Raw genomic sequence first — 27,525 nt, 5'->3', positions numbered from 1 at the left:
GTGAGATAAGAATCAGCCTCTATACATTTCTCAGCTCTATCACACAACATTAAACTTCCCTCACAGCCATGTATTAGTGTTCCACGTCTATATTTAATCAAAGGCTTCCTAGAGCTATCAGATACGTCCATTCTGGTTTGCATCCTTGCCTGCACTGCATTCTGCTCTCATCCTGCCAGGGGATAGCACTGCTTTTACTGCACAGCAGCAATTTATGCATCTCGGAGGGTACCCAACAAGGGATGCTGCTGCTAATGAATCATGGCAGAGAAAGCAGATCAGGGAGGAGGAGTGAAGCCACATGAATCTTGCCAACTGCACTCTCCTTGTGCAAAGGGGTTACAAAACCCCTTGTAAAATTTACCCAAAGGTGCTCTGACTGCCCTCAGGCACTGAGGCTGAGCACTGGGAAATAAACGGAGGGAATGGCACTCACACCCACTCTGGTTTTTGATGCTGCCAGGGCAGGACACCAGGCTGGCTGTGAGGAGCTGGTGGAGCAGCTCTCATATTAAAATACTTAGTGTGTGTCTGTGAGGGACTGTTTTCTGTATAATCCTCTGTGTGAACACACACCAATATCATTATATTAATAAAAGCTATGGTGTGACAGAGCAGCAGAACTGCTGAACACACAGCCGAGTATCAACTGGAGGGAAAGAAAAATTTTAAATATAAAGCAAGAATAGAGAAAATCTGTTTCCTAGTCTGCTTCCTGATTAAATAACCCCTTTTTTGAGGGAACCAAGAGCTATATCATCACCTCTCAGTGAAGATGACTTCTGTTAAAATAGGTAACTAATCAAGGTGGAAATTCATTGTGTGAGAGCACATAGAGACTTCCATGTCTGCTGACTTTTGGGAATGCTGGAATTGCTGAAGCAATTCCCCATTTACCAGGAGCAACTCTTTCTGAGTGGCACAGCTGGACTGATGGAGTCCTGCAGCCTTGATACCTGCACAGGACAGAGGAGATCCTCCCATAGGGATAGTGAGCTCCACTTGCCAGAGGGATGCCCTTTTAATGATACTTCTTATTTCTCAAACACATTTTTTTTTTTACGAGCTACAAAGCCATGCTCTTCCTTTATGAGGAGCTATTAAACTTATGGCATCAGTTATTTAAGGTCTGGGACTAGGGCAAAACTCTGCAGAATGAGGAGAATGAGGAGAAATTAGGGTTACAGCAACCCCTGCTTCCCTTTCAGTCTTTTGGGTTTAGAACAACAGCCTCCCACAATCATCAGACAACAACAGAAATACTTTGAGAAAGGTTAGCATCCATCCACACTAGCAACTGTGCTTTCAGCAAGCCTGGTAATGCTCTGAGAACAGCTTGATTAGGCACTTCTCTGGACAGTCACCAAGGAAAAAACCCAGAGAAATTGCAGTGGAGGTATCTGAGTGGATTTCCCCTACACTGGTCTTGAACAAAGGCTCTTGTGTTTTGTAAACTTTTCTACACAGCTTTTCAGATAGAAAACAGGAGGATGAGTGGGACAGGCCCACTCTGGGGAGTGAGAGACCATCTGCTTCCCTGCTATACCTGGAGTGCTGCTCAGGGCTGTGGCTGGTGCCCAGCCAGCACAGATGTCACCAGCACTGCTGGTACAGAGAATTGCCCTGGCACATCTAACCTGGGGACTCCCTGAGTTTCCCAAGGCAATTCTGGGATGCTGCAGAACTAAAAGTGCCCTCTTTGTTCCCTAAGACATGAATAAAAGGAACTAAGCCTGCTTAACTCTATTTGTACTCTGAGTTTCTACAATAGAAGGCACCCAGAAATTCACACCACATACTGATTTTTTAACAGACCAAAAGGCAATTCAGTCTTTCATTCCCACAAACAGGTAAAATAAACCACCCAGAGAACAACAATGCCCACATGATATCTGATTTCTGTCCTCACCTTGGTGATGAAAAAGCCAATCTTCAGGTTTCTTTCATCCTCAGCGTGTTTTTGCATGAGTGAAATTGCTACATTATAGGTATTTGGGTCGTGATCCAGCACTTTGAAAAAATACTGAGGGTTTGTTGAAGCTGCACCTGCTGAGAAAGTGTTAATAGGTTAACAGTAGGCACAGAGAGTTCCAGCAGAAGAAGTGTGAGGTGTTGCTTGTGGGGACCCAGAGGAACAGGCAGTCACTGCTCCAAGATCTTTCAGTGCAACAGAGCACTGCAGTCCCCACACCTGCACTAGAAGTTGAGGCATCTGGAGGTAAGCTAATTGCACGTTTATCATTTTAGAAATCTCTGGCAAAGTCACAGAAGTCGTGTGGATTTCTCAACCCCCTTCATCTGCTTCACCTGCATGGCACAGTTTCCCAGCAGCAGAAAAGCTGTGGCTCTTATCAGGAACCTGAGCCAGAGGCTGAGCTGAAAAGGACTGTGGCTTTGAGGTGATAAACACAGAGAAAAGGACAAAATGGTGCAAAGCTAACCTCTTCTTCCCCTCCTGCTAATGTTTGTGATGGACAGACAGAATGCCGAGCACCAGGGGGAAACAGCTGCTTCTTGGGCAAGGCTTTGGTTAACAGGAAGCATTCCTGATATTAAAAAAAAACACAAAAAAAACAACAATTAAGTGCCCAAAAGGACTGAGATGGCAGCAGACTTGATGTTAATCCAGATCCCTGTGTGGCCTCAAAACTGCACATTAGAATGATTGTACTTGGGCAGGGACTTTACTACAGGGCTGTTGGAAAACTCAGCTCCAAGGAAATGGCTCTGCCCACACACTCTCAGCTCAGCATCTCCTGCAGCTCCTTGCTCAGTCCCAGTAACTGTGGTGTGCAGCAGCACAGGCACAGCAGCACAGTTATCACACCTTGAGACCTGGTGATAAGGTTAGGAGCTTGAAATCTGTGAGCCAAAACCCGCTTGCTGTTAAGTCAAGGATCATCATTTGAGAAAAAAAAGAAACCTCTTCACTGATCAGATACCACCATCCTAGATTAAAAACACAAAGCCCAAACACTGATACAGCTGTAAGAAAAAAAAAAAAAAAAAAAAAAAAAAAAAAGAAAAAAAAAGTGAGATAAGATAAAAAAGTAAAAATTATATTACTGCTGGAACTTACAATGCCAGAAGAGTTCTTGCACAGGCAGTAAAACCACTGGTCTTATCTGCCCAAAGACGTTTTTACCTTAAAAAATGGAGCTTTGTTGCACCTTTATTTCATTCCATATCCATTTAATTTCAGAGTACTTTTTGCTCTGCAAAATCAGCAGCATATTTGCCATACCAGACTTTCTGATGAGGTCCCCAGCAACACCTACTGCAACTGGCTAAAAAAAGATATACAAGCTCATTCTGACTTAAGGAGTCAAAATTTAGGAGTTCCTAAATCACAAGCCTTCAGTTTTAACCCAGCAGCCAGCGCTGTTGCTTTGTTCCTGCCTGTTTAGCTGCTAAGTGCTGTAATGGGAACAGGCAGGCATTAACAAGTGGCAATCAATACTCCAGCAGCTGGGTGCTCAGGGTGAATGCTTCACTGCCAGCACCAGTGGGAGCAGCAGGCAGCATCCTTACCTGAGGAAGAGTGGCTCCTCCTCCTGGGAAGGTCTGGGCTCCACAGGTTGGTGTAGCTGGTCAGGGACCATGCAGAGCAGTGCTCATCTCCAAAGTCCAGGAAGGCTGGGGTGCTGTTACATATGTACAGCCAGGAAAACTGCTTCTGGAAGTTCTCACAGGACATCCTGCAGAGAAGGAGGGAAATCTTGTCATTCAGTTTAGGACTGAAGAACATTGCCAATGGGTAAGGGAGGGAATCTGGCCCTCTGCTCAGCCCTGGTGAGGCACATCTGGAGTGCTGTGCCCAGTTCTGGGCTCCTCAGGACAAGAGAGACGCTGAGCTGCTGGAGCTGGTCCAGTGGAGGGATACAGGGATGATCAGGGACTGGAGCATCTCCCTTCTGGGAAAGGCTGGGGGAGCTGGGCCAGCTCAGCCTGGAGAGGGAACCTCATCAATGTCTGTGTCTGAAAGGAGGGGTCAGAGGTTGGCCAGGCTCTGCTCCAAGCAATAGAACAAGAGGGAACAGGCAGAAACTGATATACAGGAGGCTTCACTTGAATATGAGGCAGAATTCCTTCACTGCCCAACTGAGCACACATGGAACATGCTGCCCAGAGAGGCTGTGGAGTGTCCCTCACTGGGGCATTCCACAACCCTCTTATCACAGTCCTGTGCCATGTGCTCTGGGATGACCCTGCTCGAGCAGGAGGCTGGACCACTGTGGTCCCTTCCAACCTTATCCACCCTGTGATTCTGTGAATCACCACTCAGGTATTCACCCATGTCTTTAAAAAGGGATTGCTGAGAACCCTGCAGCACCTGCAGCTCCTCTGGCTGCTGCCTTGCAGAAGAGTTCAGCTCTCAATTCATTTTGGGCTGCCCTACCTGCCCCAGTGCCCCAGGGGAAACCCCAGGGCACGTTCAGGGCTGTCTCACTGCAGCCCTGCCATCTCCAGCACACCTTTGCCACTGTCCCTTGCCTTTGGACCTCCACAGTGCTCCACTCAAGCCTCAAGTGTGTGGTTCAGACCCACCTGCTGCTGCCCTGCTTTCCTCAGAGGCCCACAGGGAACACGTGCACTTTCTGAATAATCAGTTTTCCTAAGGGACAGTTAGATTATCCATGGCTAAGCTGTATCTGAGAGCAATCAGAGGCAGTGAAAAAGCACAAGCACCTGCAGAGAAGTCAAGTGCACAAGCTCAGTGACCTGCTTAGCCAGCTGTCCCCTTCAAGCATCTGTCAGTCCAAGGTTCAAACCACACACTTTGTGAGGAGAGGCAGTGTGACAAAATGACCAGGTCTCAGAGGGCTGGAGTTTTACTTCTCTCAGTTTTCCTTTTTTTTTCATCTTAATCTTGGCCAACTCCATTTTTTCAGGGCTTGCTTCCTCTGAAAGCACAGGGTCAGGACAATCTCCATTTTGCTGTTTGCACACAGCTAACACAGGGCACCTTGAGCCACCACCAAGAAAAAAGAACTGCCCAAATTACTTTTTTTTTTGTAATGAAGGTGAATAGAAAACCCAGTAGACAAAGGACAATAGGGAAATACCAGAATTCTCCATCATCCTTATTTCTGAGGAGAGCATCTCTGTATTTAGGCTCAACACGGTCCCATTGACGAGAGCTGCAAAAAAGAACAAATCAACAGGATGTGAGCACAATTTTTCATCTTTGCCCTATTCCTCAACCAGCAAATCAAACTCTGTGCCTTTGCTGTGCCTGAGCTGCCCACCCTGGGGTGGGGAATGCTCCCCACTGTCCTGGTCACCTGTCCCCATGCTGGAGAGGTTAGTGAGGCACCAAGCCACAGCACCCTGGAGCACTGACATTACCCTGACACGTAGAGTGTACATTACCCAGTCAAATGTTTATAATTAAGTGATAATTGTACTTTCTGCAGGGTTTAAGATAAATAAACAGCGCGTGAATCAATAATTTATTGATCTGTGCAGCTTACCTGTGAACGTGCTCCTGACATTTCAATTGCACTTAGGATTGCAGCTCACCCTTCCAAAAGGATGGGAGGATGCTGCCTGAGCAGAGAGCTGTTATCCCTGCCTTAGACTCGTCTACACAGCCCACCAACCCTTCCAGACACAACACTCCAGCCTGACTCTGCCCAGCAGAATGATTGTGTGTGGTCCTAGCAACAGGGAGGGAGGGGTGGGGCACTATTAAATAACCTCAGAGTGGCACAAGAGCATCTCTCTAATCATGGAAACGCTGATACCATTCCAAAAGGAAAACTAAGATCTATTTATTTACAAAACAGTGTTGCAGTCTGTATCATCCGTGTTTTTAGGAAAGAGATGTTGGATTATCCACACAGGCAGCAAAATGGTCTTGCACCCCAAAGCTGCATGAATGATCCAGATTAGCTCAAACCATTCCCTGGCACTTTGCCTTTGGAATAACCAAGGATCCCTCCTGTCCCTGTGTGTTCCATACTGCCCTGCTCCATGGACTTGCCTCACCATCCTCCTCCCAGAGTCAGACTCCTGGGAGCAGAAGAGAGGAGGAAGGTGGGTGTGTGATTACTGCAGGAGAATTCAACAGAAGCAGCCAGCCAGCATCTAAGGACATGGCCAGAGCTTACTCCAGGAAATAAGAACTCTTTCATCCATGACTTATGTAGAATTATGCACTGGCTAAAATGCACACACACAGACAAGAAGGGACACTTGAGCCCAGCAAGGCTGCATTAGTTTTCCCTGGATTGGATTTCTGTGGGCAGTTGCTATGTAGATGGAAATAATGCTTATAATTAACTGATTTGGAAATATCTGTTTTGTTAAAATGGGTGTGGGGCAGAGGTTCTTATAAAAAATTGATTCCCTATGACATTAGAAAACCCTACTTATCACTCCAGGGCCCCTTCCACTCCCCATGGCCCCATGGGTTCCAGATCCTGATGATATGTTTCCAGCCATTCCTGTAGGGGATCTGTATAGAGGAAGGAAAAACAAACTCAGCCACAGCTTTTCACAACTGTGATATTCAGTGAAGAGAAGGGTAATAAAATGGAACTTCCTCTACACCTCAGAGACCAGATTTAACCTCTGATTCATTTTCCCAGCAGTGAAAACCCAGTGCCTTCTGCTACATTGCAAAGGAATGATGTGTGAGAGAAAACTGTGCCCATTTTGCTTTCCTGAGGATAGTGAATAGCTGACACAGAGAGAAGCAGCAGCATTCCTGTCACACTGCATGAATTCAACAGCCTTGGGAAATTCCAGTGCCTAATTCTGCACATCTGATGCTGTGAGTCAGCAAAGGCAGAGACTTTGAGGAATGAGGTCACCAGACTGCCTGGAGTGAGAGCCAACAGTCAGCACAGGGAGCTGATGATAAACAGAATCTGTGGGTCTGTGTCTACAATACTGTGGTTTGCAATATTTACAATACAGCTGGAGTTTCTGGTGCTCTCTTCCTTTTGCTGCCACTGGTTTAAGTCAGAAGCAATTAACTTTTGCCAGTGAAACCAAAATGGTGGAAGTGGAAAGAAGAAGCAAAGCTTTGTTTTCTGGCTCTACTTCTGCACATAGGTGGTGCTGGAAACAACAGCATGGCAATCTCTTCCCAGGCAAAGGCCCAGCCTCGAATCATTTCCCCTCAGGACAGCCCCTTGGGTGTCTTGGCACTTCCTTAAGTGGGGCCAAGACTGATTCTCCTCTCTGCACACACCAGGAGCAGCAGGAGGCTGGAACAGAGCTGGGGACCCTTCTGCCCCTGCCCTGCAAAGAGGCAGCTGGGGCCTTCTCTGGAGCTTGGCAACCCCCATCTTTCCATTCTGGAGCCCTTTGGCTACAAGCAAGTGCTCTCCAAGAAGCAGCACACTGGCTGTGATGATAGCACCAAGCATACCATGGCACAGGGGACGTGAACCAAAGCCAAGCTCATAGAGACAGCCAGCAAGAGAGGGAGAAAATAGCTTAGGGAAAGCAACATCTCCTTTCCAAAGCACTTCAGGTTCCAAGATCCAAATGTTTTGTAGCTATCTTGCTTGACAGCATAGCTATTGTTTGGTTTCCTTTTTCACTGCTGGCTCTCCCTGTGTGCGCTACAGCTTACTGGGCTAAGCCATGTTCTGACTTCTGGCTGTAAAAATCCTTAATTTCTTTTGATCCATGTGATAAATTGGTTCTCAGATCATCAATATTAATATTCAGCCAGGAGCAGTTCTGCATGAGTACAACAGCTTTAAAGGATGGAGAAACACTGTTCTTGAACCAGTGATTTACTTTTCACACAGTGATTTTTGGCAGCTTGTGATTGAGCTGAACAAATGTAGATTTGCATCATATGACAAATCCCACAATTTCAGCCAGTGCTTCTACTTGCATTTGAAACACAAAAGCACATTTTTTAAGAGTCAGCATGGAATGAAAATCTCCAGAAACATTATATTTGCTGCCGAGGTATCCCAAAACAAAAGTAAATTTAAGTTGCGTTTTCCATTAGAAAACAATGTGGATTCGGATATCCTCCCTCTTTTTGCTGTGCCAGAGTCCTTCCATCTCTTGGAGTTTGAACTGTGTGCTTTCAGCAATCCCCCCTAAGTGTGAAGCTAATCCAAATCACTCTGACTGGAAGAGCAGTGCAGCTGCCTGTAGTGGATGGTCAGTACAAGATCTCCAGGCAGGAACAAGTCCCTGATCTTACCTTCACAGCCCCTGTGATGGTGTAGGCATGACCCTGAACAATCCCATTCCTCAGCTCTATGTTCCTCCTTGCCTGCAGAAGGGGGAAAGCACAGCTTTTAGCTCTCTGCCACACTGCAAAGACACAGGCACCAGCTCCAGAGCTGTCTTTTGCCATGGCTCGAGCCTGACCACAGCAGTGTCTCAGACACTGACACTGCCCAGCAGTGGGACTGCTGCTCCCACTGCAGCCACAAGCAAGCCAGGAAATTCAGCAAAGCTACACATCTACTCTTCTTTAAGGGAAGCCTTGCAGACATTTTATCCAAGGTACTTGCCGAGTATCACACAGCCTTTTGCAACTTCCCAGCATTATAACAGTAAGCCTGCAAGCCACAATGGGATAATTGCATCCTCTTACAGGAGAGAGGTGTGTTTTAGCCTTGCCAGAGTTGATCACAAAGCCATGAAGCCAAAATCAGGCCTGCTGCAAGAGAACACCCCTCTACTGCAGTGGAATTAGCCAGGAGAGAAGCCACAGCCCCTCTCCCACAAACCAATCCACCTGCATCTGCCCAAATGCTCTAGAGTCCTTACCAAATAATCACATATATCTACCTCCTGCTGCCAAGGTCCCTTTGGGCATCCATAAACTGTAACTGTTTTGCAGAGTGATTATGGGCTGCCTTTTGCCCTCCCAAGAGCAGCCCTTGTGCAGACACAGTAAGCCAAGAGAGGCTCTGTGACCCACCTGGCCCGGGGTGCTGCACCCCATGAGGCACCCAGACCTGTCAGCTGCCTTCAGGATCTCCTCCAGGTCAGGAGGTGGGTCCCTCAGAGAAAACTGCACCTGGACTCCACCTGTCAGGTCTACTAAAGCGTCTGACAGGTAGCCTCCATTCAGGTTCTGGTAGGAGCCACGCAACCTAAAATTTTAAAATTTTAATAGATTTAAAAAAAAAAAAAAAAAAAAAAAAAAAAAAAAAAAAAAAGAGGGAGAGAGAGAAGTTAATTAGTCCTTACATTGTTTTGATAAACAATGCACAGTGCTTGCTTTGAAAATGAACATGTGCATGGAGGTGGTGAGCACAGGGAGCCTGGGGTGGGCAGACATTGTGGCCAGGTAATGAAAGGAAACGTGATGGAAATGCTTGGCCAGGCACAACACATGCCTTGTGGAAGGAACAAGACAAAGGGGGAGCTTTTCCTATGTGTTCATCCCCATCTGAGGCAGCTGTCCAGAGCCATTCACAGATAGTGCAAAATAATAAGGTGCATCTCATGCCACCACAGACATTTTAGGGAGATGAGCTGCATCTCATCTTGAAGCATCCAGTTTCTCTTTTCTGAACAGAAAGGGAGCCAAGGGTGACTAGTTCAAATGGATGTTTCAGGTCAAATGGAGCTGAACTGTTAGTTTCTGCATCGTACTTATACAGGACTCTTCACAAAAATTGCCAGTATTCCTTTTGCAAATGAGAAAAAAGAAAAAAGAGGTGAAGGTATTTGCCCATGCTTCCAGGGCAAGGCAGAAACGAGTTCTCAGCACTGTTCCCAGTTCACTCTGCTAGAGTGCAATAATAGGATAATAATTTAATATGGCCAACAGAGTCCTTGTTGTTTTTATCGTGTGGTTTTTATTGAGACAGCAAATAAGCTGGAACATGCTGTACTTAGAGCAGGTAGAGCATGCTGTTAAACCCTGCCATACACACTGTATTTAATGAATGTAATCAAATGAAGTCTGCAGCTAATTGTATTTTGAAGAGTTGTCCTTGTCCTACACTGATGAAAAGAATTTGTCTTGGGCACTGGGGAATAACTTCTCAAATGGGAATCTCATAAACAGCATTGCTTGCAACTTTAATTTAATAGAGGTTTGGTATGCATTGTAATTAAAATCTTATGCAGCAAATTGATACTGAATCCTGAGTCAACTTTTCTGATGTGTCTCAGGGCAAAATGCATCCTCTTCCCGAGTCGCTCTCATGCTGCTTTAACATTTGCTTATTCCTGACCAAATCTGCCAAAATTATTTTCTCTTTTCTTCGTCTCCTCTTCACTGCATTGCAAATGTTACACCAGCCAAGCACCAAGTTCCAGCCCTTCATCCCACCCCTAACACAGGACCTTTTCTTCAGCATTTTTAATAATGGGAAATGGGCAAATGCTAAGGGGCCACAATCTGATCCCTTTTCTCTCCAGAGGATTTTTAAAAATTATTATCTCTTTATTGGGCATTATTTACTCTGCATACTCTGGGGACCTCAGCTAAGAGCCAGAGCTCTGTGTGGAGTGAGATCTGATCAGTCCTGGGACCACATGTGTTGTGCCTGGGCATGTTCTTCAGTCATGCTTCCTCCCATTGCCTGCTCCAAACATCCACATGATCTCTGATTAGCTACTGTAAACAAAGCTAATCCATGCTTAGACTCTGCAGTTTTAAACAGAGGACAGCATGGGAAGAAAAACAGAGACAAAGAATTTTGCCTGAAATCAGGAGGACATTCCAGACCCTTTGGTGTCACCAACCATTGCCCTGCTCCTTCTGTTTCTCAGACATTAACATTCCAGAATTGAACTGGGTAGATTTAGGGCTGGCTGCCTTTGGGGCTGGGTAGAGTTAGGTCTAACCCAAACATCTCCAGTTTATGTTTGCTGCAGCCACAGTTCCCTGCAAAAGCACAGCACCACACAAGCAGCTCTCAGCCTGAGCTCCTTCCTGTGTGCTTTGCACAAGGCAGAGGCTGAAACCACCCACAGAAAGCATTCAGCACTGGGTGGAAGAACAGACCAGGTATATTTACTTGGCATATGCTTTTTCCAGCAAGGATGGCCAGAATTCATTTGAAGTTCGGGGGTGTACAAACAGGAATCTTCCATTTATGGTTGGCAGCCGGTCATCTATCACTACATCCACCCATTCTCCATATTGCCAGAACTGGAAATAGATAAAAAATAATATATTTCAAAAAGAGAGAGAGAAAATAAAATAATGACCCTCTTTTAAGCACTTATGTCAATGCCAAGAAAAAGGCTCCTGGACTAGCACAGGGATTAATCTAAAACATGGATATGTGCAAGTTCTCTTCTGAACTGCCTCAGGCTAATGGTCCCCATTGTTAAACAAGCTACCAATGGGCTGGATTCCCCAGGGGCAGGGAAAGTTCTTGGGGAGTACAGCCAGTCCTGCAATCACTGGGAGGAGAGGTACTACTCAGGCAATGTGCTAATATTCTTGGGCAATAGCAAGATTTCAAGAAGATAAAGAATTACCAGCAGGTGGATTCTATGAGCCTCACTACTCAGCCACACTTGAATTTTTCCCCACAGTGCAGCTCTTGGCCAGAGAGACTTTGTCAAGATCCAGCCTCTAAATTTTCGTTCCTCTGTGTTTCAATTAAGACTCTGACACGCTGTCATGGAAGGAGACAGTGCAGTGACTAAAGACTGTTTTGAGGTGTTATCCATCTCCTTGATGGATGTGAAGGACACAGGCAGTCTCTCCAGCATGTGGACAGAGCAGGTGTTTCTCCAGCTGATGAAACTTTTCAAGGGAAAAGACAGGAATAGAGATCTGCAGGGATGAACTAAAGGAGCCATTTCCAGAGTCATTAGCAGATTAATGTAGCTTAGCATGATTCGAAATCATAAGAGGCCAAGCTCTTATTTGCAGTAATGCTAAGGACTCCAGTGGAAGTATGCCAGCAATAGATTTAGTCCAGCATGATTTTATTTCAACAGCTTCAGTCAATGAAAAACCCCAAAATGAGCTGTTCTGCTAGAAAAGCACAAGATCAGATCTGGCCAGCAGCAAAGCATCTTACAGACTGCTCAGCTGAAAGCAGGTCTGATCCCACTTATGTTCTGCCTCACCCAGGCTCTCCCTTCCTACATTAATAGTGGAAGGAGGTGGTGGGGTGGGAACCTCTGACTTGAGCTCCAGGAGAGACCTGAGGCTTCTGCTCGATTTTGGCAGGAGGGGGCTGGAGGAAAAGCCTTCCACTGGCTGTCCTCTGAAGGAGAGAGAGGCAAAAGGGCTGTCCGAAGGGAGCTGTCCTTTCAGCCACCTAAGGAGCCCTTCTGTCACCAGCAGGAGCAGGTCTGCATGGAAACAAGGTGTGACATCCAGCCACACCTCCCCACGGAGCTTCATGTGCAAACAGACCAGGCAAACAAGGATCCCTGTGGGGATCACTGCAGTCCAAACCCACTGAGTGATGTTTTTCCAAAAGTCAGGCTCCTTGTCCATGTTTGGCAGGAAGCTCAAGCTTGGAGGCTGTCTGAATGCAGCACTGTTTTTCTTCAGCTGGGTAAAGAGAGCTGCTTTGTCCTGACTGTCAGTGACCTTTCAGATGGTGGTCTCATCTGAGCTCACAAGGACAGGAAAAGCCAAAGTGGGAAAAAGAAACCTCATGGGAAGTCCTAGAGTGCTTTGGAAGTACAAGAATGGTACAGGAGAAGCCATTCTCCTGCTTTCAGACAGGATCACTTTTTGGCTTGAGTCTGGCTTTGTTAAATTTCTTTAAACCCCTTTATGGGATTTAAGTAGTGCAGCTGTGAATGTGGTAGTAAACAAAACCAAGAATTGCTATTTAGGCAGAATGCAAAGAGGGAAGTTCTTCAATTCCACATTTATGATAAGCCTTTTAAATCAGGACTTTATTTTCCTGGGCTTAAGCGGAGGAAAAAGAAATGGACAGTCCCAAGATGACAACACCACATCTAGGGTCCTGATAGTCCAGGGGGAATGCTATGTGGTTATTTTGCCTCTTTTTTTCCTTCCTGGACAGGGATCTTAGAAAAATCCAGTTCTGGAATCAAGTAAGGAGAAAATCACATGTCTATCAACTATCACCAGCCTTTTGTATGGTGTTAAAAGGCACTTTTTGGATGTTTCCTGAAACTGAGGTCTTGACCATTTATAGTCTTTAGGGATTTCATTTGTTTCTTCCTGAGAGCAGGGACATTAACACCCAGGGCAGATCCCTCCATTTGGGTTGATGTGCTGTGCAATATCCCCCTGTATTCCCCTGGAGAATCATTCTGGGTTTTCCCAAGCTGAGGTGCTGCTCCTCACTCTGCCTCATAGGCACCACAGTTTCTGTGGCACAGAAAGGGATTCCTGAACAAACAAGGGACTAACATAATCCCTAGGGAAATAACATCACTGTAATTATTCCCTGGATAAAAACATTGCCCATCTTAACTACAGCTGAAGAAGTGCTTAACACCCTTGACTCTTACAGCTGAACAGCTCATGCTGTACAGGAATGCTGGAGCAGCCCCTTCTATTCCTGAGAGGCAACATGCTCCAGTTCCAAAATGGTGGGAAAAAAAAAAGTTATAAGCTAAAATTTTTATATTAGCATATGATATGCCTTGTTTGCAATTCTTCACTGAACTGAGGACTGGTGGCTTAGCCTGTGGATGGCAGTAAAATATCTTTGATGGAATAATTGAAAGGCATTGCAGAGAAGCATTTCCATTCAGAGGAGCTTTCTCAGGGGTTTATTGCTCAAGGAAAGCCAGAAACAGTTGCATTGATTTGCAGATGAGATGACAGGGAAAACATTTTCAAATACTGTAAGGTATTTATACTGCTTAAGATTTAAGGATTGTGCCTAACTAATCTTTTCAAAGCTCCCATGAAAGACAATCTAGCTTGCATCCTTTTAATGTGTTTTAAGCAGACTGGTGTCCCTTCAGCTGGTTTATCTCCTACAGTGTGGTAGTGTATGCTGGAAATGGGCCAAGACAGGAACATCTGGTACTCTAAGGAGCAAAGGAACAGAGTAAAATTTAGACTGTCCACAAGATAATCCTCCTGGTGCTGCTCCACAAGAGCCTAGGAGGTCAAAAAAGTCTCACTGCCAGAGCTCTTTGTTTGGTCCTGAGCTGCATAAAACAAAAGAGATTTGTGAAATAAGGGGGATGAGGAATGGCTGAGCTTATCCTGATTTTCTCCACATCCAGTTTAGCTTCTGGAGTTTAGTGGTGCTGCAAGCTCTTCTAATCCCACCAGATATTTGTTTGACTCAGATACAAGCAAGCAGAGCTTGCCAGTTGCTACCCATGACACCCTTCTGGGAGATTCAGACAATTTAAGGAGCTGGTAGAAAGTGAGATTTACGAAAAAGCCTTGTTCCTCTCTCTGAAACAAATCTCTTTTCAAAATATCAAAAGCCTGTTCCTCTGATCTGTCTCCAAAGACTTGTAATTTCCAGCCATTTCAACGAGCTAAAAGGGCAAGGTGAAGTGGGGAAACAGAAAATGAGGCCAAATAGATAGTGCAGGTGAGATGACAGCCACAACAGACTGCCCAAATCACAGCAGCCACCAGAAAGCCATTTAAAACATATATGTACACCAATCTATCTGAACAGCTGGTACTGCTGCCTTTGCAGTCATCACTTTCAGAAAAGGGCATCCAATTCCCTGAAGTGCAATTGCACCACCTGGAGCACAAGGAATCATTAAAAAATTCCGGATTTTCCCAGTTCAAAACTGGGAGTCAGCATGGAAGAACCAAAGCATTCCAGGATGCTGAGATGTGGGGCTGCAGCTTGGACCCCTTTGCAATCCAACCAGGCAAGCTCCAGTTGGTACCAATACCACAGGGAATACATACCCTGAAATGAAATATCCCAGCATAATCCTCCTGGAATCCTTGGTCCTTTGGCAAAACATTTTCCAAAAACTGTTTTCGCAGCGTCAAGGAGCCCAGGGCAGCCAGCATCCAGCAGTCACCTCAGGGGAGGGAAGAAACCAGTGCATTCAGTCAGCTGCTTGCTGTTCTGGATCTCAGCTGCTCTTTAGAAACAGAATGGGCTGCAACATCCAAGAACCACTTTGCTAAAAGCAACCAGCATTCTTCTGTCTCCTTTTCCCTCTCCAAATGCTGAAGCACTGCCCAGGATTCACCAGCTATGCCCACTGGGAACCCTGCAGTCCCCCAGGCACCCTTCTGCACTTTCAGGCTGCTCCTATCTTTTGCAGTCATGGACTTGCAGTCCAAACAGGAAACCTTCAAACTTCTCAGTGGAGTGGGAAATGGAAAGGCATTTCTTTCTACGTGGGAGCAGAGCTGCTCCCAAAGACAAACAAGGTCCAGGAGCACAAGATGGAACTGACACAGGGTGCAGATGTATACTCTGATACTGGGAAAGTATCAGAGGAGTTGAACAGAAATATCCACAGGAAAGAAAACACTGACAGTCAGTTGAAGACATTAGGATGGAAAGAAAACTCAGCCCTACAGAAGCTGTGCCTACTTACCTACTTACACTTAACTGTGTTTGACCCTTCTTGAAGCATCTGCCTGATCTCAGCTGGATCTCCATTTCTAAGCTTGGCCTTACACAGACAGAAGGCAGATGCCAGATAAAAGCAACAAAGATCTGAGCTGCTGCATTTGGGAATCCTGTTAAATATCTGCAATAAGCTGTGTGTGGGCTTGTGCCAGTCTAGATTGGCCTGCACTGATTATTTATTGCAGCTACCATGCTCCACAACTTCCCACCAAACTCTTGGGACATGGCAAAGCAGTCACAGGTTATTGCTTTGTGCAGATCTCTTCTAAATCAAGGATATCACCTTACCTATTTCTCCTTGCATGATATCAAATCTGCTAACTCCATCCATGATCAAATGAGGATTTCTCTGTAGTTCCTGGAGGAAAGAAAATGCAAAGAACAGTGTAAATTACCCAGCCTTTGCCAGCAGTGTCTTCCTGCCCCCTGAAGACCTTGCCTACCTTCTCCACATCTGAAAACTGCATTTCTTGAGCCCTGATTTGCTGCCTGCCTCTAACAAAACCAAAGGAGATACTCAGTCATCTCTTCTTTAATGTGCTCAGATATTCCTGGGGATGGGGCCTTGGGGGTGGGTGCTCCCTGAGTTTTCATTTGAGTTTCTCTAATGCTACTGACACCTTTCAGAGAGGACTCTGAGCTTGGCATTGAAATCATTCAGTTTTCCTCTGCACAGCAGGGCAGAGACACACAGGTCTCCAAGCAAAGTGGAACAGGTCTGTACTTCAGCTCAGCAGTGGGTCTGGGAGCATTTTACACTCTGAGCCTTTTGTGTTTCCATTCAGGTCTAATACAGGTCAGCCTGGGCTGCTTTTCTTCACTCTGGTGAGGGAGATATAGAAAGAGAGCTTAATCTCTGTCTGCAAAATCCCACAGGCCTGGCTGACATTTTTGATTCAGGGAGAATTTTCCTTAAGAGTCTTGCTTGGGCAGTGAAGGGGGAAGCACTTCAGAGCTTGGCTTTGCACACAGGAATGTGAACCAGTCTCTGTTCTGTGGGATATCAGAGTGCTCAGGAAGGAGCAGCCTCAGCATCCCCCATGAGTAACCCTTGGCACTCTCCATCACGGTGAGGCAGTTTTGAAAGAGCAATCAGCCTGAAATAGGCACGTCATCACACATGTAAGAAAACAAAGAGACAAAAGGAAGAAAGAAAAGTCCTGGTAAGAAAAAAAAATGCAGCAGCCCTTCCCTGAACAGGCCCTGGCATTCCTTCTCCCCAGCTGATCTCACATGCTGCACTAAAATGAGACCAGCTCACAATGTGACTCATGGCTTGCATGCTTGTGTGAGCTCAGCATTAGCAAATGCTGTCAGCTTTCTGAAGTGCCTTCACAGTGATCAAACCCCTCTAAAAAGTTTCCCTGTCAGGAAAAGATGCAATTCAACATCACTGCTCCAGGCTGGTGGGCAGATCAGGCTCCCACAGCACTGCTGATGTGGAGGAAAGCAGCCTCAGCAGGCCAATTCCTTGAGAGATGCTTTTCTACAGCCATCTCCACCTATCCCAGGACTATGGGGACTTGCAGCAAGAGATCTGCCCATGGCATGGGAGCAGGGCTAAGATGTGTGGCCACCAGCAGCAGTGGTTGCTCATTGCATAAGGAAGAAGCAGCATTGAGACCTTCTCCCTTCTGCTCTACATCCATCCCAGCTTTATCATCTCCCTGCCTCCATTTCCCAGAGCAGTCTGTGCCCCTCACCTGGGTGAACTCAAAACTTTCCACAAGCAGGACAGATTAAACTGCATGGCAAGGCTTTGAACTTGCTTTTGAGTCTGTCTATCTTGCTGGTAGCCATCCCAGAAAACCAGCAGCACAGAGGAATGGGTATTTTTGCTTCCCCCATCATTTCTGAGAGCTTTGAAGTCTGAGTTGCCAGAAGCAGGGTGGCTGGGCTACAGTGCATAGCTGCCACAGGGGTAAGCAGCACCCAGAGGCATGAGCCTGAAGCTGTGTCTTTATGGGATCCCTGAGGAAAGGGCTGATGCTCTGCTCTGTGCCAGGATGCTGAAGCTCATAAGTGTTCTGTGGATCCTGCTAGCCTGTCATGGGGACTAGCTGAAAAGGCAGCCTCACCAAATATTTTATTGCCCACCAAGGTGTTTGACTCCCCAGGGAGCAAACAGGGATGAGCTGAGTCATTAAGCAGGTTCCTTGCTGAGAGAAACTGGCAATTCAGTCTAAAACCAGAAAAGACACAATCTGCAGTCAGCCCCAGCCAGCATGCCCTGACTGTGCACACAGACATCCCTGTGTCAAAGGGATCACTCCATGCTGTCTGCCCCACCACCCTGGAGCTCTGCTTCCAGGAGTTTGCACTCCCCAATGGCAATACCTGGGACACCTGAGTGTGTTGGTGCCTCTAGCCAGGGGAAGGGGCTGCTCAGCAGCTGTCTGAACCCACAGAGGGCTTCTGACAGAGCACAGAGCAATTGTGATGGATGCACTGCTCTGGAAATCTGGACCTTTTCAACCAGGAGGAAAGGAAGTCTCCAATTAGCTCCTCTTTCCTCAAAGGCAAGAATAGAGCAGTCATAAAACACCATATCACCCATTACTGCAAAGCACAGCTAAACACGTAGTTACCACTACACAAAATGTGCAAGCCTCACTATTTCCTACTGCTCAAATTGCATGACAAAGAGAGAAACCACAGCTTTAACTATAAGTCTGTCCAGAAGCACTGCCCTGTCTCACTGAGATGAGGCTTTGTGGCATTTTCATGGAGGCTTTTCAGTTTTGTCTGGAGGGGGGGAGAAGAGGGAGCTCAGGGAGGCACATGGTCTCTTCTCAGAGCATCATGAGCCCAGCAGTGAAGGCAACCATATGGGCTGCAAGTCAAGCACTCTGCCTGAACTCATCCCCCCAGGACAAAGCTCTCATCACTTCCTGGCCCACTGAAGACTTCATTATGAATTCAAAAGGAAAGAGAAGTTCAAGTTCAAACCAGTTCATCCTCTAGAGCATGGTCTTACCACAGAAGTACTGTTCATCTGAAGGGCAAGATAGAAAATTAATCTGAGAGGTGGAAGAAAAGTGTCCTGTACATGCATTTATCTCTAAATCTCTTTTTATAATTGCTTGAATTTTTCAGGGAAGAACAAGTCCCCAGAAGGAGCTGGAGGTGAGTAGTGTAGATGTAGACCACACACAGACATGCAAAGGACACAGCCAAGCAGTTCTGTGAAAAACTGGAAGCCTGAGGTGGGATTTCCCAGGCAGTGTAAGCCAGTCTGGCTTCTCTGGTTGGGTGCTGGCCACTTTCCCACACATTTCCCCACTGGCCCAGCACGATCCTGGGTGCAGGCTCAAGGCTGCTGAGGGTCAAGAGGCTGGAGCTGGCTGTTTGCAGAGCTACCTCCTGGTCAGTTCACCTTTACCCTGAAATAAAATCCCAGCCCTGCTGCTGCTCCTGCCACAGGTGCACATGCTTCCCTTCATTGTGCTGCTCCCCCATCCTCACACATCCTGCCATCCTGAGTCACGGTGCTCCCTGTTCAACACACCAACTGTGACAAATAAAAAGGCTGCTATTTATTGAAAGCCAAGCTGCTCTCAGCTGGACAAATGTTAATTCAGCAGCACTGCTGTGCCTGTAATGGTGTTGCTGTGGATTAAGAAATAAACACAGAACTACAGCTCCCTGGGCTGAAGGCTCTGCCCAGCAGTGTGCTGAGGAGGGGTCAGCCACACTCATACAGGAAACCTGCACAGAAAAAAGACAGCTGGGGTAATGAGGGCAGAACAAAAGATAAAGTTAGTGGAGGGTCTGGAGCACAAGTCTCATGAGGAAATTATTTTTTTAGCCAGAAGAAAAGAAGGCTCAGGGGGGTGACTCTCTACACCTTCCTGAAAGGAGGTGGTGGCCAGGTGGGAGCTACAGAGTCTCTTCTCCCAGGTAACAAGTGACAGAACAAGAGGAGATGGCTTCAGGTTGTGCAGGGCAGGTTTATGTTGGATATTAGGAAAAAATTCATTCACTGAAAGGGTGACCAAGCATTGGAACAGGCTGTCCTCAGAGGTGGTAGAGTCACCTCCCTGGAGGTATTTAAAAGAGATGTAGAAGTGGTACTGGGGGACATGGTGGCTTGGCAGTGCTGGGTTAATGGTTGGACTCTGATTTTAAAGGTCTTTTCAAACCCACCCAGTATAAACTGTGCTGGGCCACAGCAAAGGTCTCCAGCAGATTGGAGAGGGAGAGGATAACTGAGCAAGCCAAAATTAATAGGAAAAATCAGACTGCTCTCAAGGGGTTTGCCTGTACTGACAGAACTCAATTCCCTGCTTTACAGCAGAATAGCTCAATTCCTAATTGCCTGATTTCAATACAAGTGCATTGGTTGTGTATAAAAGCTATGTTCTGCTCCAGTTCTCTTTTGCATTGGAAGAATGAGTTTACCACACTCCACACAGGTGTGGAGCCCACAAATGTGAAAGCCAAGTCCTGCTGAAGGATGGATGTCAACAACCAGACAAAAACAGAAACCAGCTTGGATTTTACCTGAAACCTGTTTGCTTTGTGTGGCTATTTGCTAAAACAAAGGAGGCAAAGACAAACACGGTGAACAAGGGAAGGCTCCAGTGTGTACCTGCAGCCTTTGAGAGGCTGTTTCCTTAGAGGTCTTGGAACCTCCCCCTGGGATCATACAGTAAAAGCTGCAAGTGCCATGGTGTTACCAACTACCTCCCAGCCATATAATCCTGCCTGAGACTCCCCAGCCTGAGAAACAGGGAAGCAGGGCATTCACAGCAGCCCTGCTTTCCAATCCACCTAGGATGCACAAATTCCCCCTCACAATCAGCTCTCCCCAAAGACCACTGTATTGGAGTCAGTGAGTCATGGACTCTCTGAAGAATTCAAAATGCAGGGATTGAATTAAAGCCTTTGGATGGATTGAAGTATATTAAGCCACTCACACATAAAGTAGACATTTAAGTAACAGTAAGTCAGTAATTTTAGGGTGAGTTCTAATGCTTTTAGTAAGTGAAAGGTTTCAAATGCCACAGTAGCAGTGAGTGTTCTAGTGAAGGTTGAAATATACTGATATCTTCAGCAGAGGCTCCAGGCCCACAGTTGTAGACAGTGCTTAGACATAACAGAGCTATAGTAAGAATACTGCTTACATTTTTCAGATAGAACAAGACAGATTGTATGCATAGTCCTATACACAACCTGGTGTGCTAAGAAACTAGAATTCTAATAGTTTAAGGAGTGGTGGTCCGAGCTTGTTGGAAAAATCCTATATAAGAGTATGTATTGGGAGAGTTGCTGCTTTTAGCCATTGTGGTTTTTAGCCACTTGCTTTTAGCCTTTGGTTTTTGCCAGGGTTTCTAGCCATTCCCTCATTGCTGCTGCTTTGCCATTGCTTGTCTGCTTGCCTTTTGTGACTGATGTGCTTTGTAATAAGACATGCTATGTAATAAATAACCTTAGAAACTATTAGCTGCTTTGCTTATTTAAGATAACCCCACAAATAGGAGCCAAGAGCTCAAAGTAGGAGCCAAGAGCTCCGGCACAGGTGCCACAGAGCACTGGAGGTCTGAGAACCTCACACCACTGGAGTCAGCAAATACCATGAAACAAACATTTTCCATCTTCCAGAAAGACCAGAGGTAGCAGCTGGTGATGCACTGCAGCTCCCCAGGCCACAGGGTGAGCTCAGAGCCGAGGTCAGGTGCAATCAGCTGAGCAGGCTGGGGCTGAGCCCACGGCAGGCTGGGGATGCTGCTCCCGTTCAATGACACTGATTGCACATGCACACCCAGAGAGAACAGGGAGAGCTGATTGTGATTTCCATCACGGGGAAACACTCAGCAGGATCCAAGAGCCTGCTGGCCCTGGGAGAACTGAAGCTGTGAACTCCACCACAAACAGCTGCTGAGCAGCTTTGGCTCACGCTGGGGACTGCCCCAAAGTGACAAACCTGCAGGACATCACCATCCCTCACTGCCACACATTTCCCATAACTTTCCTCATTAAAGCAGCTCATGTGACAACCTGTTTATTCCCTCTTCTATTAGAGACAAGTTTTTGGGTTAACTTCAAATTATTGTCAAAATTCTTGCCTGAATGAAATTTGGTTTTTTAGCTCCCTCCAGCTACAGACAGGCCAAGTCTAATGCAGTAGGAAATCCAGCTCAGCTTATCAGCCTAGAAAGATGCTAACTTCAAAATTATTTTTTTAAGGGGTCTATTTTTAAAAGTAGTTGCAGGATTCAAAATTCCTTAATGCTGATGCTAATTCTTGGGAATTTCTGGGAAATAAATAACAGGCCAAGGAACAAATAATCACAAAGACTATGCAGGGTAACAATAGACACTCTGCTCCTGAAAGGTGGTCATGTTTTCTTTGGGAAGGGACAGAGGAAGGGAATTAAAAACATGAGCAAACCCTTTTACAAAATGAGTGATTCAAATGATGGATCACTTTTCCCAGCTGACAAGCATTAGCTCAATGAGTATAATTTTCCCCAAAGTTTTTTAGGTGATGAGTGCAGTAGCACAGGGCTCTGCTATGAGAACAAGGTGTATCCCTTGCCTGAGTTCACACTGCCTCTTTCTGCATCTTCCATCCAAAGAATTATTTTGGATGCTGCCTTGTCATCACCCAAGACAACACCCAAGGAGTCCTGTGCTCTGCACAGGCATTGCTGCACAGGTGGTAATCTCTCTCCCCTCACACATATCATATCTGAAAATATAACCAATGTTAGCAGGAGTAAAGCATTCCACATTTAGCATCACTACAATTCACAACGTCTGGACCATCCTGCTTCAATTTCTTTTTGCATCTGCACAGCATTATGCATAATGATCAGAACAGAGAGAAAGCTTTGGGCCTGAACATTAATTGATAAAAATGCATATTCTGCAACAGTTAATCATTTCATGGCTTCCTCAGTTCCAAACATAGCTTGTGTGAAGGAAAAGCAGAAAACAATGAAAAAGAATTGTTCTGAACATTTTAAAAGGAGCATCTTGGTTTTAAAAATCTGATATAACTCTTCATGGAGAATTTCCCTTTGATTGATCTTAAGGAAAGCCCACCTACAGAAAATAAATATTCAGTCTAAAATATAACTTCTTTTCCATTTCTCAAAACTGCTGGTGAGCCAAAGGAATAGTTAATTGTGAGGTCCTGCTGTACCTTCAGCCTGACCTCTAGTAATGCTTGAAGTGCTGACAAGATCTCTGTTACAGATTGCACATTTCAGTGGGCATAGATTGAGGGCCTGGGGATGCAAACATAGCCTGAAGCAATCCCCATCTGATGGGAAACTGTAACTATTGCAGAGTTGGGAAAAGTGACATTTCAAATGTTGTCTTGGTGCTCCTGAGCCACCTCCCCTCCCTTTTCAGGCACATGCCTATTAAACAAAATCAGTTTACAAATCAAAAAGTTGTTTCTGGCTGTCACTGCTGACTGTTGCTGCCTGAAATCAAGCTGTTTTCTCTCTACTTTATACATTACCCCCAGATATGAAGACTCCAAATTCTGAATGTAATTGGCAATTCTCTTGACAGTGCACAAGGTAAAATAGAAGCAGCATGTTGCTCAACTGCTCAGTTGGATCTGGAACAAAGAGCAGTTATAATTGCTATCTACCACTAAAATAACCAGATACTGTCTGACAGTAAATGGAGGCTAAGAGCTTATTAGGACCAAGGTGCCAGTCACAGGTACAATTCCAGACAAATTTATTTTAATGTCAGAGGGAGATAATGGTGGAGGCTGATAAAAATGCAGATATAGGTTAAATTAGCCATGATTTGTCAGCAGGATACAACTGCACTGAGTCTCTGGGAGATGCATTCAGGTAGGAGACAGTCTCTCTTGGGGAAATTATAGGTACCTCTTGGCTGAGCTGTTTAAGTGGCTTAAACACCTGGGATCACATATCCTTAGAGTTAGCACTGCCATGGCCTACAAACAAAGATTGTACAAACATTTCTGCATGGGTGAAAGGTGCCCAACTGGAAAACTTCATGTTCCTGATATCTCCCTCTTCCCCCTGGGGGTCCAGCTCCCAGAGGCAACTGGACACAGCACTGGCTTTTCAGGACTTGTGAAATGCAAACACAGCTTTATTTGCTTCCTGACCCTTCACTCAAAACATCTGCAGCTCTACAATAAAAAAGGAAACACTGCAATTCAGCAACTTCTTCTACCCCTGCTTCATTCTGTCAGGAAAGTGAGGCCACACTTTGATATCACCATGACACAGCGTGGCTGTTGTGGTGACATTTGGGAATTTCTAGTTGGTCTCCTCAGGCAGTGGATGCCACTGCCCTAAATCTTGCATCCTGTCTGGGAAAGTGAAGCCTGCATGGTTGGGAGACATCTGCAGGTGAAAATTTTGGTCAAATTGAGGGGGGAAAAAAATGGAGCCTTCTTCAGCGCTGGAATCCTGAGTTTCTGTTCCAGATGACCCAGCTGAGTTGGCAATCAAAGAGCAGCTGGTGATGCTGCTTTAGTCTCTATAAAAGAACAAAAGGCTTTTCTATGTTCACATCATAAACCCTGGGTCATGAGCATATGGTTTAATTTTTTGAAGGAGAGCTCTGGCAAAGCCAAGGATTTTGATCCTGCTCCTTCCTGAAAAAACACTCTGGAAAATTGTTGGCTGCAATTAAAAAATTCTTCAGAAGGGCAGTGCTAGGATGGAGAGGACAGATGCAAATTTTGAAGCCAATTGCACAAAACCTTTTATTCACAACCTTAGTATTCATGGATTCAGCAAAATAGAAGAGAATTCTCCAATACCTGCCTCACCTGACAAGCTTCAAGAACTTGCAGCAGCAGATTCTGCTTTTGGCAAGGCACATCAGTCCCTTTGCACATGAAATAACTCTCAGGATATTAGAGTAGGATAGATGTTCATCCCACAGTGCAGTGCCTCAAAATCAGTGGTATTTGGGTTTCTAAGTCACTTTGTATGCTTTTGAAGTCCTACACTTCTCTGCTGCAAAAGCACCGGGGTGCTAGTACTTAAAAGAACTTTATCATAACATTTTATTCCAGTTTATTCATCTTTAAAATGCCCCTGGAGAGTCCTTTCTAATATCTGTGTTTGCCTTTTGTGAGTCTAATGCTTAGTTATCCTGTTTTTTCTCTCTCAGACTGGAAACAGAGGCAACTAACTCCTCTCTTTCGCATTTTTAGTTACTTTCCTAATACAACCAATTTTCAAGAGAGATTATTCCTACCTGCTGTGAACCCATAAGCACTCTCACCAGACAGAGACTCTGAAGGAAAACTGCCTAAGGAGAAGCCCAGACATTCAGCCTGTGGCAGGAGCAGCTTCTGCAGAAGAGAATGATCTTTTCATGGCACTTCCACAGAGGACATCCAGCTATGTGCACCCAGCACCTCCACACCTACCAATCCATGTGCTGTGCTTCCCACCTTTCCATGTGGGCATCCACATTTAGCAGCTCTGCAGGCTGTCCTGGCTGCTCTGCTTCCCTTCTGGGATCCATGAGTTTCAGCATCCATGCTGGCTGCATCCTCTGCTGCTGCTGTGCCAAGGCCACCACGCTGCAGCACACTCTCACTGCCCTAATGCATCTGCCATCCAAATAAATCCTTTCCTGTTGTTCTGTGCTGTCTCTTTGCAGTCTCACAGTCACTGTCTCTACACCCTGAGGCATTGCCTCCAGAGAGATGAGCTGGTTTGTCCCAGCCCAGGGAAGCCAAAGGCCCCAGGGAGCAGCGGTGTGCTCAGCAAAACCCAGAGAAAGGGCAGCACGTGGCTCATCCAGGAGCTGCTCCAGCAGAAAATGGTGCACAGCAGGGCTACACAGAGCAGTTGGACCACGGGAAGATTTCCTAAATTAGGTCCTAGGATAAAAGAGCTGAGCAAATGATTCCACCTCCCATTCTAAACTTCCATATGCCAGACGATAACTGCCTATTAAACTGCAACTGGGAATCAGCACACCAACGTGCTTCATCTCCTGCCTTGTCCCAGTTACTTTAAAATAGCTATTGCTGAGTCAGACACAGGTTACAGAAATCTGAGATCTTCAATAGAATTTAACAACTTTTCAGGTTTGCACCAAGCCCTCCAGAAGCAGATCAAAGTGGGAACAAGTAGTTCTAGCCAGGTTCACAGACGGAAGCAAACTTCCTACAAAGATGTACCTAATGAAATCATTAACGTTGCAGAGGTCATCACATCCCACAGCAAGGATCCCTCCTTGCCAGTGCTCCCCTTGAGGTCTGCTCTTTGCAGAGAGCTCCCAGCCCAGTGCCACCAGCACCCACCTGGAGGAACTCACCGTTGGCCTCCTCCATTGTATTTGCCAGAGCTCCTCCTGCGGGAGCAGCCTGGCACCGATGGAGCTGCTGTGAGCAGGGAAGGTGGCGTCCTCAAAGAGCAGCCCCTGGCTCAGGCACAAGGCTCTCAGCTCTCTGAAATCCTGGCTGTTCAGTTTCTTCACCTTCTGGAGGCTTCCTGTTGCTCCTGGAGCGGAGCTGGGGGCGAGCATCCTCCCCTTTCCTGTGAGAGAATACAGGCACTGCCATCAGTTTCCAAAATAGTGCATCAGGAGTGTGTGGGGTAACACCTCCCCCTCCCACCAGGAACACTTGGAGCAGCAGCTTGCACAATGAGGGCAGCCACAGTGACAAAATCCTTATTAGCTGGAAATGCATGGGGAAAGAGCAGTCACCAAATCCCAACTGGTTTATCTTAAACCAGTGCTGTCAGTGCTACAAATTCAATTTGGAGTCTTCCCTGAGGACAGAGAGCAAAGCTGTTAGTGAGCTGCTGTGTGAGCACTGAGCTATAGCTGCAGTACAGTGAGCACAGGGATGGAGCAGGGGCTGCAGATGCAGGGGAGTGTGAGTGTGAGTGTGAGTGTGAGTGTGAGTGTGAGTGTGTGTGAGTGTGAGCAGGGACCATGCCCACAGGTACCCAGGGCCCCTCTGGTCAGGCAGCACAGTGTGCCCAGGGCACAGGATTTCCAGCTGCTCTTTAAACTATAGATACAGATATATTATAAACTACAGCTGCATCTATAGATACTCCAGTCTGAGGCACGGCTGAACTCCTCTCTGTTAATGTCTCTAACAGAAAGGGGAACTGCAATTAGGAAAATGAACATTTCAAACGTGCAGCGAAGCCCTGGACTGAACAGACCTGCTAATACACCTGCTGGCACAGCCAGGGATGGATGGAGGAGCCAAAATCTCCCGTTGAGGGCTTTGTCCCTCTACAGGCATCAAAAAACACAGCAGGATTTTCTCCAGCAAAGATCTCCTTTTGTTCCAAGCAGAGATAGTTCATCTTCTGTGGAGATACTGGACTGTGGGATGGGCTTTAGGACAGGAGTGGGAGAAGGATACAAGAAAAAGGCAAAAACTGCATATTTGGAGGGACTGGTGGCACAGGAGTTTAAAGAAAGCAATTTGTTCTGTCCAACCAGAGCACAGGTTTTGAGCTGTTCCCCCCAGAGCCACATGGATGTACAGAGAGACACACCTGGAAGGTTCTGTTGTGGTTTCAGGGTTCAGAGAAGTAGCAGGAAGGTTGTGCAGCCTGCCTTGCCTCCTGGTTCCTTCAGCTCCTATTGTCACAAAAAATTACATGTTGCTGGATAAAAACATGACTCAGGCTCCACACTAGTTTTCATCCTTCATTCCCATTTGCCCTGACAAAACCAAAATGTTAACTATCCTGAGCTATATTTCCCCTTTTGCCTGTTTCCTTATGACAAGAGAAGCCCCTTATCAGCAGATTTTTAAAGGCAGAATCACTGTGATCCTGCTCTGGCATTTATCTTGCTTTATGGATGCCATAAACCTGATTCAGGGATTCCTGCTCCCAGCTCCTGACTTCCACTTAAGATGTAACTTTTCCTAAATTAGCACTGGAAAGTCCACCACATGCCCTGGGCAAGCCTCACCTACAGTTAATTAACTTTGCTGTGCTAATTTCTAGCCTCAAGTCACCTAGTTTCACTTTCCAGCAACTGGATGCCGTAGCTCTTTTGGTTGGCTGGTTTTGTTAGCTTGTTTGATTTTTTGTTTGTTTAAATTTTTTTTTGT

At 46.1% G+C, this 27,525-nt stretch overlaps 1 protein-coding gene across 5 annotated transcripts in view; it reads right to left on the bottom strand.

Moving 5' to 3' along the window:
* Nucleotides 1-27,525, bottom strand: part of CAPN13 (calpain 13) — a 47,227-nt gene that overhangs the window by 16,929 nt on the left and 2,773 nt on the right. For 2 of the 5 annotated variants that reach the window (XR_008840160.1, XM_056488130.1), the window contains exons 2-12: nucleotides 25,755-25,975; nucleotides 15,759-15,828; nucleotides 14,789-14,907; nucleotides 10,965-11,098; nucleotides 8,909-9,083; nucleotides 8,180-8,251; nucleotides 6,375-6,460; nucleotides 5,067-5,141; nucleotides 3,532-3,698; nucleotides 2,442-2,546; nucleotides 1,910-2,049 (exon numbers count right to left, since the gene is read on the bottom strand). Coding sequence is in view for 4 of the 5 variants with exons in the window: in XM_056488130.1 (XP_056344105.1) it covers nucleotides 1,910-2,049; nucleotides 2,442-2,546; nucleotides 3,532-3,698; nucleotides 5,067-5,141; nucleotides 6,375-6,460; nucleotides 8,180-8,251; nucleotides 8,909-9,083; nucleotides 10,965-11,098; nucleotides 14,789-14,907; nucleotides 15,759-15,828; nucleotides 25,755-25,964 (1,353 nt within the window). In the remaining variant the exon portion in view is untranslated. The remainder of the gene's footprint in view (nucleotides 1-1,909; nucleotides 2,050-2,441; nucleotides 2,547-3,531; nucleotides 3,699-5,066; nucleotides 5,142-6,374; nucleotides 6,461-8,179; nucleotides 8,252-8,908; nucleotides 9,084-10,964; nucleotides 11,099-14,788; nucleotides 14,908-15,758; nucleotides 15,829-25,754; nucleotides 25,976-27,525) is intronic. The other 3 variants (XM_056488131.1, XM_056488132.1, XM_056488133.1) reach the window with 3 other exon arrangements.

This window comes from Oenanthe melanoleuca, chromosome 3 (assembly GCF_029582105.1).
Source record: "Oenanthe melanoleuca isolate GR-GAL-2019-014 chromosome 3, OMel1.0, whole genome shotgun sequence".
Taxonomy (NCBI): domain Eukaryota; kingdom Metazoa; phylum Chordata; class Aves; order Passeriformes; family Muscicapidae; genus Oenanthe; species Oenanthe melanoleuca.
Note: the sequence above shows the minus strand (reverse complement) of the source record. Positions and strands in the feature narration are given on the sequence as shown.